The 18,166-nt window shown below is 42.0% G+C and overlaps 1 protein-coding gene across 1 annotated transcript in view; it reads right to left on the reverse strand.

The window, feature by feature from the left end:
* dcc (DCC netrin 1 receptor) overlaps positions 1–18,166 on the reverse strand; it is a 252,047-nt gene that overhangs the window by 18,259 nt on the left and 215,622 nt on the right. Inside the window, exon 29 of the mRNA XM_026297730.1 lies at positions 4,431–4,579. Within this exon, the coding sequence (XP_026153515.1) occupies positions 4,431–4,579 (149 nt within the window). The remainder of the gene's footprint in view (positions 1–4,430; positions 4,580–18,166) is intronic.

Raw genomic sequence — 18,166 nt, forward strand, 5'->3', positions numbered from 1 at the left:
ATCCCCATCCATTGGTTGTCATGGCTACACCTGTCCTTTTCGCTGCCACATCCTCATTTTTCTCTCATTTTTGTCCCACCTTCTCTCATTGTCTTTCCCTTCATCGCTCTTCCTCCTGAAGTGTCCTTCCCACCCTCCCCGTTGCTAAGGCAACACCTCCTGCTCCTCTACATTTTGCTTCCTACTTCCCCCCTTCTATCTCAATGCTTCCTCTCCTCCCATCATCATTTCTCCTCCTGTTCATCTCCTCTGTCCTCTTATTTTTCAACTAATTTCCTCTCATCCATGTCTGTCCCTCATGAAAAATCCTGCTTTTCCCATTTGCTGAGTTACGAGAGTTCCTTCTGTTCTATTGTCATTTAGTCACATATGAATAACTCCCGAAGTACTGTTTCCCTTCACATCATCTTTTGTTTATCTCTCTTCTTATCCCCGCTGAGGCTCCAGTCCAGGTCCTTGTCCAGGTTCCCGAGCCTCAGTGCGCCGACGTGCCCATCCCCGCTGAGGTTCCACCGCAGCAGCCCAAACCTCAGTGTGCCGACATGCCCGTCCCCGCTGGGGTTCCACCGCAACAGCCCGAGCCTCAGCAGCAGCCCAAACCTCAGTGTGCCGATGTGCCCGTCCCCGCTGGGGTTCCACCGCAACAGTCCCGGTCCCAGTCCTAGTATCAGTCCCCGGGGCGCAAGTCCCGGTCCCCAGAGTTCCCCGAGCCCGAGCCGCAGCAGCTCGAGCAACCAGAGTTCCCCGAGCCCGAGCCGCAGCAGCTCGAGCAGCCAGAGCCAGAGCCCGAGCCACCTCAGCTGCCAGAACCAGAGCCCGAGCCGCCTCAGCCGCCAGAGCGAGACCCAGAGCCACCTCAGCCACCAGAGCGAGACCCAGAGCCGCCTCAGCCGCCAGAGCCAGAGCCAGAGCCCGAGCTGCCTCAGCCGCCAGAGCCAGAGCCCGAGCCCGAGCCACCTCAGCTGCCAGAGCCAGAACCAGAGCCCGAGCCGCCTCAGCCGCCAGAGCGAGACCCAGAGCCACCTCAGCCACCAGAGCGAGACCCAGAGCCGCCTCAGCCGCCAGAGCCAGAGCCCGAGCCGCCTCAGCCGCCAGAGCCAGAGCCAGAGCCAGAGCCAGAGCCCGAGCCCGAGCCACCTCAGCTGCCAGAGCCAGAACCAGAGCCCGAGCCGCCTCAGCCGCCAGAGCAAGACCCAGAGCCACCTCAGCCACCAGAGCGAGACCCAGAGCCACCTCAGCCACCAGAGCGAGACCCAGAGCCACCTCAGGCAGCTGAACGACCCCGGACCTTCGTCCGCCAGAGAGGTCCTCCTCCGGAACGGCTTCGGACCCCTGCCAGCCTGAGAGGCTGTCCTCCGGAACAACTTTGGACCCACGCCTGCCGGAGAGGCCGTCCTCTGGAACGGCTTCGGACCCACGCCTGCCTGCGAGGCCGTCTGCCCGAACGGCTTCGGACCCACGTCTGCCGGAGAGGCCACCTTCCGGAACGGCTTCGGACCCACGCCTGCCTGCGAGGCCGTCCGCCCGAATGGCTTCGGACCCACGTCCGCCGGAGAGGCCACCTTCCGGAACGGCTTCGGACCCACGCCTGCCTGTGAGACCGTCCGCCGGAACGGCTTCAGACCCCCGCCTGCCTGCGAGGCCGTCCTCCGGAACGGTTTCGGACCCACACCTGCCTGCGAGGCCGCCCTCCGGAACGGCTTGTTGTGGACGCAGCTCCCTCCCTCCCGCCCTGGACATTGTGATGGAACCTTTTAGGCCGTCTGGGAGCCGGCCTTTTAGGGGGGGGGTACTATTAGGCCCCGAGCCTTGTTTCCTGTTCGTCTTATTTTGGTCAGTTCCTGTGTTCTGTTTCTGTTCAGTGTTAATCCATCCTGTTACTCCTCTTTCTCTCCTCAGATGTCTCCTTTTTCAATTTATACTGCCACTCATTTTCTTAATTTAATTTTCTATTCCATTTCCTTTTCCCTCATGCTTTTCTTCTTTTCCTTTTCTCTACTTCCTCTTTTTTCTTCCTCTTACTCTTCTTCTTCCTCACCTACTTGTACATCCCCATCCTTTTTTCTATATCATCCTTTTTCTTCCTGTGCTTATTCCTCACCCACTGCCACCTCTTTTTCAACTCCTCTTTCTTTCTTTCTTTCTTCCACCCTTCCTTTTCTCAGTCAGTCACTAATGAATAGGTGTAGTGACAAAGTGGGTGTGTTCAGTGTGTGTGTACGTGTACTAAACACAAAAAGGAAAATACTCTTTTCGTTGCAACATATTATCTATCTAACATTCTTTATGATACTGTGCTTAAGCCATCAGCGCAGGGTGAGGTCAGAGCCCAAACTTGAACATCTACATCCAGAATGGATATTACTGATAACACTCCAAATCATTAGTATAAATACTTTGCAGGTTTATATAGTTAGCCTTCTACAAAGTCTACAAGGGAAAAAAATCATGTTTGGGGATTGAAGGTTAATTTTGTACAATTTTGTACAAAATGTGATGTCAAAATGTGAGCCAGAAAACTAGATGTACTGCAGAACAACAGAAACTAAAGAGACAAACTATCAAACAATCTTTTAAATAAAAATATATACATCTCTTTTGCAGCCTTTAGTAAACTAATGGTGGTAGCAGCGCACAATAAAATCTTTGAAGCACTACAGATGTCTAAATCCAAACTCCAGTCAAGACCTTTAAAAAACAGGAGTTGTATATCCAAGTTGAACTTCTCCACTCCCAATCAGAGGAGTTCAAAGCTTGTCCTTGGACTTACTCTGAACTACATAGGGGAAGCTCCATATGATGGTTTCTGTGGAACATTTTTACATTAAAACACTGAATGCATCTGGTCTGCAGCTGATACAGTACAAACTCCCAGCCTGAGGCGGCGTCTACCTACATTCCCTTCCTTGTCTCCCTGCACTCCAATGCCTCACTTCCTGATCAATAACACCCTTCCTCCACCCTCAGAGGAAAAAAAAACACCTGGATAACGGCAAACAACACAGTAAGAAATCGCAGGATTTAAAATGCTTTTATTCTCAATAGTCTGGAAAAGACTGAAATGATGTAGAGACTAATTTTTTCTTATGGCTCAGAAACTGGAAAACGTAAGTCAGAATATAAATGTAAGTTCATATTAATGTATCAGAAATAATAATTGAATAATATAATAAAATGTGTAATAGTGTAACAGCCACAGAGGGCATTTGACTGAATTTTTACTTTAGCTATCAAGCTCCTCTCCTGTGGAACCAGCTCCCAGCCTGGGTTCAGGAGGCAGACACTCTCTATACTTTTAAGGCTAGACTTAAAACCTTCCTCTTTGACAAAGCATATAGTTAGGGCTGGCTTCAGGCAACCCTGAACCATCCCTTAGTTATGCTGCTATAGGCCTAGACTGCCCGAGGACCATCGGTGCACTGAGCTCCCCTACCCTAACCCCCCCGCCCCCTTTCCCTTCCCCTCCCCTCTCTTCTCTCCTCCCACCTCATGTATATTCCACCATTGAATGTTACTAACCTTGTGCTCTCTCCCTCTCTCTCTGTTCTCTCTGACTTAAAACCTTCCTTTTTGACAAAGTGTATAGTTAGGCCTGGCTTCAGGTAACCCTGAACCATCCCTTAGTTATGCTGCTATAGCTCCCCTACCCTAACCCTCCCTTCCCTTCCCCTCTCCTCTTGTCATCCTCTTCTCCCCCCTCACATGTATATTCCACCACTGAATGTCACTAACTTTGTGCTCTCTCTCTCCCCTAGTTTGTGCTCTCTCCCTCTCTCTCTGTTCTCTCTCTCTCTGTGCCTTCTGCAGGTGTCCCTGGTCCTGGAGCTGTATATCGCTGATGTGCAATTACTGGTCCCACCAACCTGCAGTGTCTATTTGTTGTTTATTGTTGCTGTTCTTTTCTCTCTGCTCTATCCACTCATCCCAACCGGTCGAGGCAGATGGCCGCCCAAACTGAGCCCGGTTCTGCTGGAGGTTTTTTCTTCCGTTAAATGGAGTTTTTCCTCTCCACTGTCGCCAAGTGCTTGCTCATAAGGGAATTGTTGGGTTTTTAGTTTTAGTTTTTTTAAAGTGCCTTGAGATGATTTGTATTGTGATTTGGCGCTATACAAATAAAATTGAATTGAATTGAATTGAATTGAGAACAACTACAAACAGAGGCAGCTAAACCAGCAACAGGCCAACATCTTAAGAAAAGATTATTTGGTCTAAACTGTTTTAATGTACTTCAACAAAAACTCCAGAATTACACACACACACACACACACACACACACACACACACACATATTATATATATAGTTTTACTATATATTAAATATATAGTTGCAATTCTCCAAATTGTAATTAACATGTAATTTATGTATGATCCAAAATCATAATAGCCAAATGTGTTATAAAACGACCACAATTCCTTCCATCCGGACTCACATTGGCAGCTGAATCCTCGGTGGGGTTCGTTCCTCCTTCCTCTGATAAGTCTGGCGCTGTAGGGACTGAGACGGGCAGCAGAGGGGAGCGAGCCTTACCAGCCTGACCCAGAGAGGCTGTCTTCACCTGGGGCTTTGGAAGGCTTGCACCTGGGGAAGAAAGGAAGAACACCTAAATGAGTCAATGCTCCTCAGTTCACACCATGGTGTATTTGATTGTGACATATAGTGCTCTTCTAAATCAGGTTTTATGGCAGTTACTTAACAGAACAAACAGAACTATGGAGCAAGCACAGAAGAAAATATATTCTCGGACCTCCACAGAGCAAGCTCTCAATGTGTTATAAAAACACTGTTTTCCTGGGAGCTGTTGTTTAGTGTTGATGTCCATGTGAGCGCTGACAGCAACAGTTTGAGCTCATAACACGCATTTACTGCAATATAACAATAACAAATAAACAAGAATAAATAAATTAAATTCCTGTGTCTACAGTGTAAATACTGCTCAGCGAGACAAATATAAGGATCCTTCTCTACAAAGCAAGAAGAAAAATGAAAGAAAAACAACACAGAACAGAAGACTGGAAATATAGTAGACAAAAGAGGAATGTCTAGGTTTTTTTTGTCTTCTCAGATTCTGAGCAGCCTCCTTATGTCTGAACACATCCTGAGGCAGCGTCTACCTACATTCCCTTCCTTGTCTCCCTGCACTCCAATGCCTCACTTCCTGATCAATAACACCCTTCCTCCACCCTCAGAGGAAAAAAAACCACCTGGATAACGGCAAACAACACAGTAAGAAATCGCAGGATTTAAAATGCTTTTATTCTCAATAGTCTGGAAAAGACTGAAATGATGTAGAGACTAATTTTTTCTTATGGCTCAGAAACTGGAAAACGTAAGTCAGAATATAAATGTAAGTTCATATTAATGTATCAGAAATAATAATTGAATAATATAATAAAATGTGTAATAGTGTAACAGCCACAGAGGGCATTTGTCTGAATTTGTACTTTCAATACAGAGCCTTCCTGTGGAACCAGCTCCCAATCTGGGTTCAGGAGGCAGACACTCTCTGTACTTTTAAGGTTAGACTTAAAACCTTCCTTTTTGACAAAGCGAATAGTTAGGCCTGGCTTCAGGTAACCCTGAACCATCCCTTAGTTATGCTGCTATAGCTCCCCTACCCTAACCCTCCCTTCCCTTCCCCCCTCACATGTATATTCCACCACTGAATGTCACTAACTTTGTGCTCTCTCTCTCCCCTAGTTTGTGCTCTCTCCCTCTCTCTCTGTTCTCTCTCTCTCTGTGCCTTCTGCAGGTGTCCCTGGTCCTGGAGCTGTATTTTGCTGATGTGCAGTTACTGGCCCCACCAACCTTCAGTGTCTATTTGCTGTTTATTGTTGCTGTTCTTTTCTCTCTCCTCTGTCCACTCACCCCAACCGGTTGAGGCAGATGGCCGCCCAAACTGAGCTCGGTTCTGCTGGAGGTTTGTTCTTCTGTTAAAGGGAGTTTTTCCTCTCCACTGTGACCAAGTGCTGCTCATAAGGAATTTGTTAGGTTTTTTTGTTTTTTTGTAAAGTGCCTTGAGATGATTGTAATGTGATTTGGCGCTATACAAATAAAATTGAATTGAACTGAAAACTTTAAGCACATTGAGAAGTAAGTTTTCAATGCCTGACTTTGATTTATAATAGAGTATTTTATATAGCTTCAGACTAGTTAGGGTAAAACAAAATAACCACACTTTCCAAACATTTAGACGATAGCATGAACAAAATGTCAGGCTGAAAAATGAAGTGAAACAAAATGGCAAGGCAGTCTGAGAATACAAATGTATATGACTAAGTTTTTGTTGGAAAGTCATGCTGAAAAATAAGTCTGTGAAACATTGCTGCAGGTGAAAAGGACCAATTGGCTTGCAGATGATTCAAAAACTGAATTAAAGTATCTCATCTTCTTTTCCCCCCTAAATGGTTCACTGAACAATCTGTCTTTGAGAACATGAAATAGGTTCTGAGACAGTTTAAATCACAAGTTCTTCTTCAGATCAAATAAAAAAAGAAGCTTCTTCACTTAAAGTCTAATTAGATTTCTTTTTTTACCCACAAATACCATATTGAAAGTCTGATTTCTGGTCTCTGCCAAGAATAAAGATTTCTTTCATTATCTTGAAGCATAGTCTCTGCTTTCCTGTAAACAGCATGAAAAATGCCCACCTTAGGATTCCAGCTGAAAGCAATAAAGAAAACATAAATACTTCTTCCACTTCAAAATTAAAGTCCATATCTACATTAGGTTACCTATATACTGACATAATTACACAGTGTATATGTGTGTGTAACATACTGTGATTAGTGGTAATTATGAAAAACATGATTTATTCTGCGGATACCTCAAGAGGTAAGATATATTTTATTTTTTTAACAATAGTACAGATTCTGTATACTTCTGTTTCTTTGTTTCCTGGATTTCAGATCATTCATATGAAAATTATCTCGTAGTGACTTGAAGTCACAGGTGTAGATTGCCTACATTTTTTGGTTAATGATGCAGTGTCCTTTAATCACTTTGTTAGCATTCAGATCTATATATATATTTTCACCTTCATCTCTGCATCATGTTTTCACATCAGTACAGTAACAAAATAAAGCATCACACAATGTTTTCAGTTTGAGCATGAGCTTTGAAATTATTGCTAATATGATCATATAGCACACTAACTCTATATAATAGATCTATCTATATAATATAATACTTTACCATTAAACGCTGCTAAAGCTTTCACATTTTACACATTGCACCTTAGGTTTGAAGCATAAGTTCACATTTTAAGGCCTTGGCTACACTACCGTTTACAGCAGGAAAATGTCGAACAGAAACCTAAACTGATCAAAATAATTAAGGGAACACTTAATCATCATAGTATAACACCAAGTCAATTAAACTCAGGGATATCAATCTGTCCAGTTAGGAAGCACAAGTGATTGTGCATCAGTTTCACCTGCTTTTGTGCAAATTAAAATGACAGCAGGTGCAATGCAAAAGCAAGACAACCCCCTCCCACAGAAAGGGAATTGGTTTTGCAGGTGGGGGCCACAGACAAATGATCTCTCCTTATCCTTCCTGAGCAATTCTTTTCAAGTTTTTTGTTTTGCTAGTAATCATGTAATTACTGGTAGCACAAATCAGCACTGGTCAGTACTCCAAGATGAGACATCTGGGAACAGTCTCAAGAGCATGGAGGAGATACCAGGACACTTGCTATTACACCAGGAGAACTGGACAGCAGGGCAACAACCCAGCTCCAACAACCAGTATCTCCTCCATTGTGCATGGAGGAGCACTTTGAGAGTCCTACAGAGCCCTACGGTACAAAATGACCTCCAGCAGACTAGTACTGTACATGATTCTGACCAAACTGCCAAAAACACACTCCATGAAGACTCACATGAGGCACCATAGTCTCACACCCAAACTGGAAAACACAAAAAACAAGTTCTGCTTGTCATTGTGTACCATCCACCTGTCCCTTACTCAGAGTTTTTAACTGAATTTCAGACTTCCAGTCTGATTTAGTGCTTAGCTCAGATAAAGTCATTATAGTGGGAGATTTTAACATTCATGTAGATGTTGAAAATAATAGTCTCAGCACTGCATTTAATTCAATATTAGATTCAACTAGTTTCACTCAAAATATTAATAAACCCACCCATTGTTTCAATCACACCATTGATCTTGTTCTGACCTATGGCATCAAAATTGAACATTTAATAGTTTTCCCCCAAAATCCTATTTTGTCAGATCATTCTTTAATAACTTTTGAATTTAAAATGATGGATCATGCAGCATTTGGAAGAAAATTCCACTACAGCAGATGTTTATCTGACAATGCTGTTAATAATTTGAGAAAATGATTCCATCGTTATTTAAATCTATGCTTGATACTGTGGCCCCTCTGAAAAAGAAGTTAGTGAATCAGAGGAGATTAGCTCCATAGTACAGTTTACATATCATATTTGAGACCACTCCTCTTATTGAACAGAAAAACAGAACTGATCACCAAATTGACCTACTTTATCTTACTGAAACCTGGTTACAGCAGGATGAATATGTCAGTCTGAATGAATCAACCCCCCTCAGTCATAAAAATTATCATGTTCCTCGAAGCACAGGTCGAGGTGGAGGAGTAGCTGCAATCTTCCACTCAAACCTATTATTAAACTTTCATCCTCAGAACAGTTATAACTCATTTGAGAGCCTCACTCTTAGTCTCTCGCATCCAAACTGGAAAACACAAAAACCAGTTCTACTTGTCATTGTGTACCGTCCACCTGTCCCTTACTCAGAGTTTTTAACTGAATTCCCTGACTTTCTGTCTGATTTAGTGCTTAGATCAGATAAAGTTATTATAGTGGGAGATTTTAACATTCATGTAGATGTTGAAGATAACAGCCTCAGCATTGCATTTAATTCTATATTAGATTCAATTGGTTTCATTCAAAATGTTAATAAACCCACCCACTGTTTCAATCACACCCTTGATCTTGTTCTGACCTATGGCATCAAAATTGAACATCTAATAGTTTTTCCCCCAAATCCTGTTTTGTCAGATCATTCTTTGATAACTTTTGAATTTAAAATGATGGATCATGCAGCGTTTGGAAGAAAATTCCACTACAGCAGATGTTTATCTGACAACGCTGTTAATAAATTTAAGAAAATGATTCCATCTTTATTAACATCTATGCCAAGTATAAACATAGTGGAGGGCAGTTGCTTCAATCCCACTTCCTACCAAATTGATCATGTTGTTGACAGCGCTGTAGCCTCACTGCGTGAAACTCTTGATTCTGTAGCCCCTCTGAAAAAGAAGTTAGTGAATCAGAGAAGACTAGCCCCATGGTATAATTTACATATTCGTACCTTAAAGCAGGCATCACGAAGGCTGGAAAGGAAGTGGCGTTCCACAAACTTAGAGGAAATTTTTCTAGCCTGGAAAAACAGTCAACTAACATATAAAAAAGCTCTCCATAAAGCCAGAACTGCATACTATTCATCACTAATAGAGGAAAATGCGCCACTGCTATGCGGATGACACTCAGTTATATCTATCTATTAAACCTGTTAACACAAACCAGTTAACCAGACTTCAAGCCTGTCTAACTGACACAAAGGCCTGGATGACCAGTAACTTTTTACTTTTAAACTCGGAGAAAACAGAAGTCATTATATTTGGGCCTAAAAATCTCAGAAATAACTTTTCTAAAATTATAGCTACTCTAGATGGCATAGCCCTGGCCTCCAGCACTACTGTAAAAAACCTTGGAGTTATTTTTGACCAGGACATGTCCTTTAACTCACACATAAAACAAATTTCTAGAACTGCATTCTTTCACCTGCGCAACATTTCCAAAATTAGGAACATCCTGTCTCAAAATGATGCAGAAAAACTAGTCCATGCATTTGTTTCCTCAAGGCTAGATTACTGTAACTCATTACTATCTGGATGTCCTAATATCTTAATAAAAAGCCTCCAATTAATCCAGAATGCCGCAGCCAGAGTCCTGACAGGAACTAGCAAGAGAGATCATATTTCTCCTATATTGGCTTCTCTTCATTGGCTCCCTGTAAAATATAGAATAGAATTTAAAATCCTTCTTCTCACATACAAATCCCTTCATAATCAAGCTCCTTCATACCTTAAAGACCTCATAGTACCATATTATCCCAATAGACCACTTCGCTCTCAGAGTGCAGGCCTACTTGTGGTTCCCAGAGTTCTCAAAAGCAGAATGGGAGGCAGAGCCTTTAGCTATCAAGCTCCTCTCCTGTGGAACCAGCTCTCAGCCTGGGTTCAGGAGGCAGACACTCTCTGTACTTTTAAGGCTAGACTTAAAACCTTCCTCTTTGACAAAGCATATAGTTAGGGCTGGCTTCAGGCAACCCTGAACCATCCCTTAGTTAGTTATGCTGCTATAGGCCTAGACTGCCCGAGGACCATCGGTGCACTGAGCTCCCCTACCCTAACCCCCCTTCTCTCCCACCTCATGTATATTCCACCATTGAATGTCACTAACCTTGTGCTCTCTCTCTCCCCTAGTTTGTGCTCTCTCCCTCTCTCTCTGTTCTCTCTCTCTGTACCTTCTGCAGGTGTCCCTGGTCCTGGAGCTGTTTATCGCTGATATGCAGTTACTGGCCCCACCAACTTGCAGTGTCTATTTGTTGTTTATTGTTGCTGTTCTTTTCTCTCTGCTCTATCCACTCACCCCAACCGGTCGAGGCAGATGGCCGCCCAAACTGAGCCCGGTTCTGCTGGAGGTTTTTTTTTCTTCCGTTAAAGGGAGTTTTTTTCCTCTCCACTGTCGCCAAGTGCTTGCTCATAAGGGAATTGTTGGGTTCTTAGTTTTAGTTTTTGTAAAGTGCCTTGAGATGATTTGTATTGTGATTTGGCGCTATACAAATAAAATTGAATTGAATTGAATTGAATTGAAAATAAGAACAATCCCAGGTTTCTCTTCAGCACTGTAGCCAGGCTGACAAAAAGTCACAGCTCTGTTGAGCCCAGTGTTCCCTTAGCTCTCAGCAGTGATGAATTTATGAGTTTCTTTACAAATAAAATCACAACTATTAGAGATAAAATTCAGCAGATGCTTCCTATACCTGCAATAAATGAATCTTCTACTACAGTAGCTCTTGAATCATCTGTAGGACCTCAGTTATGTTTAGACTGCTTCTCTCCCATAGATCTCTCTGAATTTACATCAGTAGTTGCTTCATCGAAATCATCAACGTGTCTCTTAGACCCCATCCCGGCTAGACTGCTTAAAGACACCCTGCCATTAATGAACTCATCTTTATTAGACTTGGTAAATTTATCTCTAGTATCAGGCTATGTAATACAGCCCTTTAAGACTGAAGTAATCAAACCCTTACTCAAAACGTCTAGTCTTGATCCAGGAGTCTTGGCTAATTATAGACCAATATCCAACCTACCATTTATTTCTAAAATCCTAGAAAAAGCTGTTGCTAAGCAGCTATCAGACCACTTACACAGGAATGAACTATTTGAAGATTTTCAATCAGGATTTAGAGCACATCATAGTACAGAAACAGCACTGTTAAAAGTCTCCAAGGATCTTCTCTTAGCCTCAGATAGCCTTGTTTCTATACTTGTCCTGCTAGACCTTAGTGCTGCATTTGACACTATTAACCACAGCACATTACAGACTGGAGCATGTGATTTGAATCAAAGGAACAGCATTAAAATGGTTCCAATCTTATTTATCGGACAGATTCTGATTTGTTCATGTTCATGATGAACCTTCCACACACACAAAAGTTAGTTATGGAGTTCCACAAGGTTCTGTACTAGGACTGATTCTGTTCACCTTGTACATGCTTCCTTTAGGCAATGTTATTAGGAAGCACTACCACTGTTATGCAGATGACACTCAGCTGTATCTATCTATGAAAACTGTTAACACAAACCAGCTAACCAGATTTCTGGCGTGTCTAAAGGACATAAAGGCCAATAACTTTCCACTTTTAAATTCAGAGAAAACAGAAGTTATTGTATTTGGGCCTAAATATTCAGAAAAAGTTTTTCTAACAATATAGCTACTTTATATGGCATATCCCTGGCCTCCAGCATTATTGTGAAAAACCTTGGAGTTATTTTTGACCAGGATTTTCACACATAAAACAAATCTCCAGAACTGCCTTCTTTCACTTGTGCAATATTGCCAAAATTAGGAACATCCATAGGTCCACAGGCTGTCCACCTGGCTGAGATTCGATCATGGCATGAGCCACACCAACTCCTCACATTTTGATTTCTTAAAATTTGTTCAGTCTTTGGTTTGGGTAAGCTCGCTCTCATGCTCATGTTTTCTCATTGACCTCACCAGGACATTAAAGTGGCTCAAAAATTTGAATCTATATCTTTCAGACCCAGTATTTCACAGTAATGCTGACCTTGTGTGGCTCTGAAACTCTATGTCTGAAAATATGGTGCAAAAATCCCTGCCAGCTTCATTTCAAAATGAAGCAGAACCAAATGTATGACTTCTCAGCATGCTGCTGTCAGACTGAATCCAAACGGAACTCAGCTCTAGAAAAAAAAATGTGGAAAAACACAATGCAGCAGAACAGAGCTGAAGCAAAGGTTATACATCCACAGTGGAGAAAGCCATAAAAGACAGTTTCACGGTGCCTGGCTCACCCTCTGGGGGTTTGTCAGAAAGAGGTGGTGGTGGGGATGTGGAGGGGGACCGGTGGCTCGTCTGTTCAGACAGGTGGATATATTTACCAGACAAGCTGGAGTGGAGGTGTGAAGCATCCTCCAGGGTTCAGCAGTGTCTTTATATTTCTGGGTTGAAGGCAAAGATGGAGAGATTGATGGCTGATGGGAGGTGAAGATGAAGTGGGCGGGGTTATTGATTTTTAGAACAGTTTGAAGTAAATACACTTAAAGATGAAAAGTGTCTTTAAAGGACATTGTATCTCTGCCGGGTTGTATCTCATCTGTTTCCCACAGCAGTGTGGTGGTTCTTTGTCTGCTTGCTTCATCTTCTTTTTATATCAAGTCTATCTGCCTGTCTGATGTCTGTCAGTCTGTGCGCCTGTCTTTCTGGCCAGCGAGAGAGCAGCAAGCTGGCCAAGTGGTTAATGTTTAATGAACATAACAGCATCTTTATCTATGTATTTGTGCAAAAACTGTGAGAAATAATTTGTTTTTAATGTCCTATAATCATGATGTAGCACCTCAGCCCTGATATTAAAATCTCATAATTTTACTAATTCATTTGATTTAGTATTTATGTATATATATATATATATATATATATATATATATATATATACATATATATAAATAAAGTATTATTATTACGTTTAAAGTTTTCTTTTTGACAAAGCTTATAGTTAGGGCTGATTCAGGTGACCCTGAACCATCTGTTATGGGGCTTTTTCACTAGCACTACTCTGCTTTATTTGACTTGACTTGACTTGGTTTTTAAGGTTTTCCATTAGGGGATAGTACCTAGTAGCAGGTACTTTTTTAGTACCTCCTTGGCTGGGGCTCCAAGCGAGCTGAGCTGATACAAAAATGTGATGTCAACAGACTACAGGCCACTCATTGGACAGGGAGCGGCATCACTGGAAGAGTCATGCGTGCGACAACCAACCAAGTCCGACACAAAAACCGGCATTTTTAAAAATCGTTTGTTTTCTTATTTTTATCATCTTTAGCAAAGCAAATGGATAATGTTATTCCAAAACAACAAAGTGGTCCTACAAGGAGGTGCAGATGTATGCGTTTGTGATGCATATAAAAGACATCATGGCAGTTTCAGCTGAGTAGAGTAGAGGCCTAGACTGCCTGAAGACTTCCCATCAGTACACTGAGCTCCTTTCTCCTTCCCTCTTCTCCCCTCCCCTCCCCTCTCCTCACCTCTCCCTCTCCTCCCCTCTCCTAATAATTTGTGTCCTTCAACGTGACATGAAACATAAAAATATCTATCACAGCTGGCCCTGTGGCTGCCTCAAGCTGTGGCTGAAATGTCTTTTCTCAGTATCAGACACTGAGTCAGACAATCCCATTATAGCTTCCAGCATTAAACTGCACATTCAGGCCAATTTAGATGAGTAACTGTCCACCATCATACTTTACTCTGCAGTTGGACTTTGGAGGTTTGATTTAAAAGAAGAACATCTGATACTGATATTGATAAGATTTGAAAAAGAATCAGGAGGTTTCTGTGTTTGGTGGAGAAAAAGTCTCTTTGCGGCTCCAGTTCTAGCTCAGACATAGAAGTTGTTTGTAACATATTACTTAGTAAAGTGATGTAATTACCGGTTGCTAAATCACAGTATCTGCTTTTCTAATGCTATACGTATTAAATACAAAATGAGTGGGCAGGGAGGATTTGATATTATTTATAGTGAGAATTGAAAGTAAAAGTATTGTAATTCAATTTTCAATGAGTCATGAGATGAGATAAACTTCAGGAATGACAAATGAATAACTACTGCCTTCAAGTAACTTGCACAACAATGTTGATAATATTATTTCTTTTTCAAAACTATAGTATTTATATCAGCAGTATGGTTTCTTGAAGTATTTTCATTTTTTGAGTTTCTGCATCATGTTTGGATGTTGACCCTGTCTCACACAAAATATGTTTTTATTCTGATATATCACTTTGCCATATACTTTTCAGAGAAAATGTAAACGCTACCTAGGATTAACATTTTGTTCACATTACACCATCACACAGTCATATCAAGTAGCCAGGTGTTGATGACATGATTTCCATGTCCTGATTGTTGTAGCAGAAACACTGAAATGTTGCCAAATCACTTGCAAAACAAGATGTTTGCCCTGGATTTTAGCAGACCAGAGAACTCTATATTGCAACTTTGTTGGACTCACAAGAGACAAATTAATAAAAGACTGAAGCAAACTATTCTGACTGATGACATCATCTCACTTTCTCAATTTAGAAATCTCCCTCCACAGCAACAGAATGCATTATGCAATTTTTTGAAATAACATTGAATATACAGTAACATCATGTTACATAACACACATCACATCATAACACACCAATTCGTGTTTTCATACATGTACTTATTTTTTATTTCTTTTTCTTTTGTTAATGAATAAAATACAGCCAGTTATCCAACATTAGCACCATCAGGTCCTCTGCATACCATCTGCACACAGATACGACAGGTGTGTTAGCAGTCCCAACTGTCTTGGTGAGTTCCTGTGTGTGACAAACCTGTGTGTTCCCACACAGCTCAAATGAAAGAAAGAAATTGAACTGTGAGAAGGGCGGTAATGTGAGGCCACAAACTGACTGTGCTTCAGTTTGAAATAGGAAATTAGTTAATGTCAGCATAGCAAGCTATAGCTAGACAGCCAGGGACCTGCTTTGCTGTTGTTGCTGTGGCCATGTCTCTTTGACTGTGGCTAAACAAAACTGCTAATGAATGCATGAGTGCTGGACTGTGTATTTTGGTGGCCTTTGAAAATGGCAATCCTTACAGCTGTAGAAATTGTTGGCCGTGTTGTTACTTCAATTTATTTTACCACAATAAATAGTAAAAAATAGTGTTAGTTTCAGTAGTCAACTCCAGGCTGCTGTCACCTGTATATCCAATACTCCCTTGTGGTCATGGTTATTTACTTAATGCTGCTGCTGCCCAGGCAGTATTTCAAAAGCTTCACTTCACCCACCTCTAGACTCCACATTATAGCATCTACATTCACCTCAGGGTGCTATGTGCCTGCTGTGCTGAGCTTAGCATTTCCTTTTGGTAAGTGACAAGGTTAGAGCCTAGATGCCAAATACCAAAGGCGTACAGTATTTAACAGTCCCATAAAACAAATAAAAGTCAACATGTCCTAATCAGGCAGTGTTGACATTATCTGAACTTTTCCTAAACTTTTAATTTTTTTTTCTCCATTTGCTTCAACTAATGCGAAAAGTCATTCTCTAGTTTCAGCACTGTTGAAAAGTGAGATACACTGACACATATATCCAATAAAAGCATTGCCTTGGTATTTATAAGTATGTACTGTATGTCTTTATGTATGTATTATACTATATACCTTGCAATCCAGACACGTCTGGAACAGAATCCAGAGACTGTCGAACAGTTCTAACACAAACATCAGGCACACTGGTGGAAGATCTAGTATCAGGTTTCTATTCATCTTATAAACTTGATCCTCATCCTTTAGCTCACAATTATTTCTCACCCCCTCTCTTTCTGTCTCACCACACAGTCCATTTCAACCATGACAGCCCTGCATTCTTTACACTGAGGGAGTCATTCAGGCAAAGATAAACACACAAATAAGACCAACAATGAGCATCAAGTGCCATCGCTCACAAGTCTGTTTACCCTTGATTGAGAGCTGGAGGGGAGGAGGGAAGTTGATGGAGGAGCGCTGCCTGGCTCTGAGGCTCTCAATCAAGGGGGGGGGGGGGGTTATAGGGTGAGTGGGGGGTCTCTGGGAGTCGAGCCGAGCGTTGCCGTGGGCTCACTATTGCTGAGCGAAAGGTTTCCAGGAGACAAAAATCAATGTTAATCTGAGGCCACCTGGGCGTGTAAACAGACCCATAATGGAACAATATACCCACCACCACACACACATTCACACGCTGAGGTGGTACACACCTACAGATTGCAGTACACACAACAAATACATCAAGACATACACACACCATCCAAGGATCATATGTACTGTAGGCGAGTGTTTTGTTTTCTGTTCACGCTGCTGCAGGTGATTAGGGGGAGAATGAGAGGATGAGCCAGTGGTGGAGAGGAAAAATAGATAGAAAGATCTAAAAAAAAAGACACACACTAAGAGATAAATATAAATGTAAGGAAAGAAAAGTAAAAATAGGGAGGGAATAAGAAGGAATATAGTGTTTATCCCTCCAGTATTTGTAGAATCCATGACAGAGAGCAGCGAAGCTGTTCTGCAGCTTATTATTGAGCATCCCCTTACCTACACTTCGGAAGTAGGGTTCTTGAGATTGTTAATGCTCAGTAATGCTTTTTAATGCTACTAGGAAGCTTCAACGACACACGACCACAAATGGATGTTTGGTTTTTCAAAGTTCAAAGAGCCTGGTGGAGCTATGTTGGAAACATGTATGTGACGATGCCATCCTCATTTTTAATATCTGCTATACAGCTCTTATTACTTTGTGTAACAGTGTGGGGATGTGGTAAAGAGGTCTGGAATGAGGATAGTGTCATGAACTAGAACGTGGTCAGGAGCAAACTTCATTCACAACAGAACACAGGAGTGAAGACCGTCATTTATTGAAGTAGTCAGTTATAACTGGCAATGTCCAGCAGATGGTGACGATGAGTAGGGCGTGACAAAGATCAGTAAGGCAAGAAAAACATCAGGCAGTTGTGTTCATAGGTATACTGAGGCAGAGAAACAAAAAACTCTCGTAACCGAGGATCTCAGAGTTCATACGCCAGGTCTCTCAGTCCGACTCCAGTCGGAACGAACAAAAACAAAGAGCGCAAAAAGAGTCAGGCACTTCTCTCTCGGCATAAGGTAACAATACAACGGAATCTTCCACCATGATCCGCTGCAGACTGGGAAGGCGACAGGCGTCAAACAAAAACAGAAACCAACGAGGACTCGGCAACAGAGAGAGTTTGACAATAAGTGAAAACGTCGGCCGTAGATAGCAAAGAGGGTTAGGCAACACACAACCTGGCAAAGGACAAAAGGCACAAACAGGTGTATAAAAAGGCATGGGGTGAAAACGAGGTGCAGGTGAAAACAATGGGCTAATTGGGTCAAAGAAAAGTGACAAAAAGAACCAAAACAAGATCCTGCCATGATCCTCTTCAAAATAAAACAAACAGGAAGTGCAAGGTGCGGATCATGACAGATAGTTTGTTCAGTATTTCATCATAAACTAAAGTATTTCAAATCCCAACATTTTAACTTGATGATGTTATAGGAAAAGTAAAAGTATCAATATGTTTCATCTTGTACACAATATGGATGCCTGTACCAAATTTCAAGGCAATTAAGCTGCTACTTGTAAAGGTATTTAAGTGTAAAGAGAGTCAGATTTTCACAAGGGAGCTAGAGGTTTTCTACTGTAAATATACCAAGTCCTTTGGAGGTAGAAAGCAAGAGGTGGACAAATGGAAAGACATGTAACATAATGGGAGAGAGAGAGAACA

The sequence above is a fragment of the Mastacembelus armatus genome, chromosome 12 (genome assembly GCF_900324485.2).
Source record: "Mastacembelus armatus chromosome 12, fMasArm1.2, whole genome shotgun sequence".
NCBI lineage: Eukaryota > Metazoa > Chordata > Actinopteri > Synbranchiformes > Mastacembelidae > Mastacembelus > Mastacembelus armatus.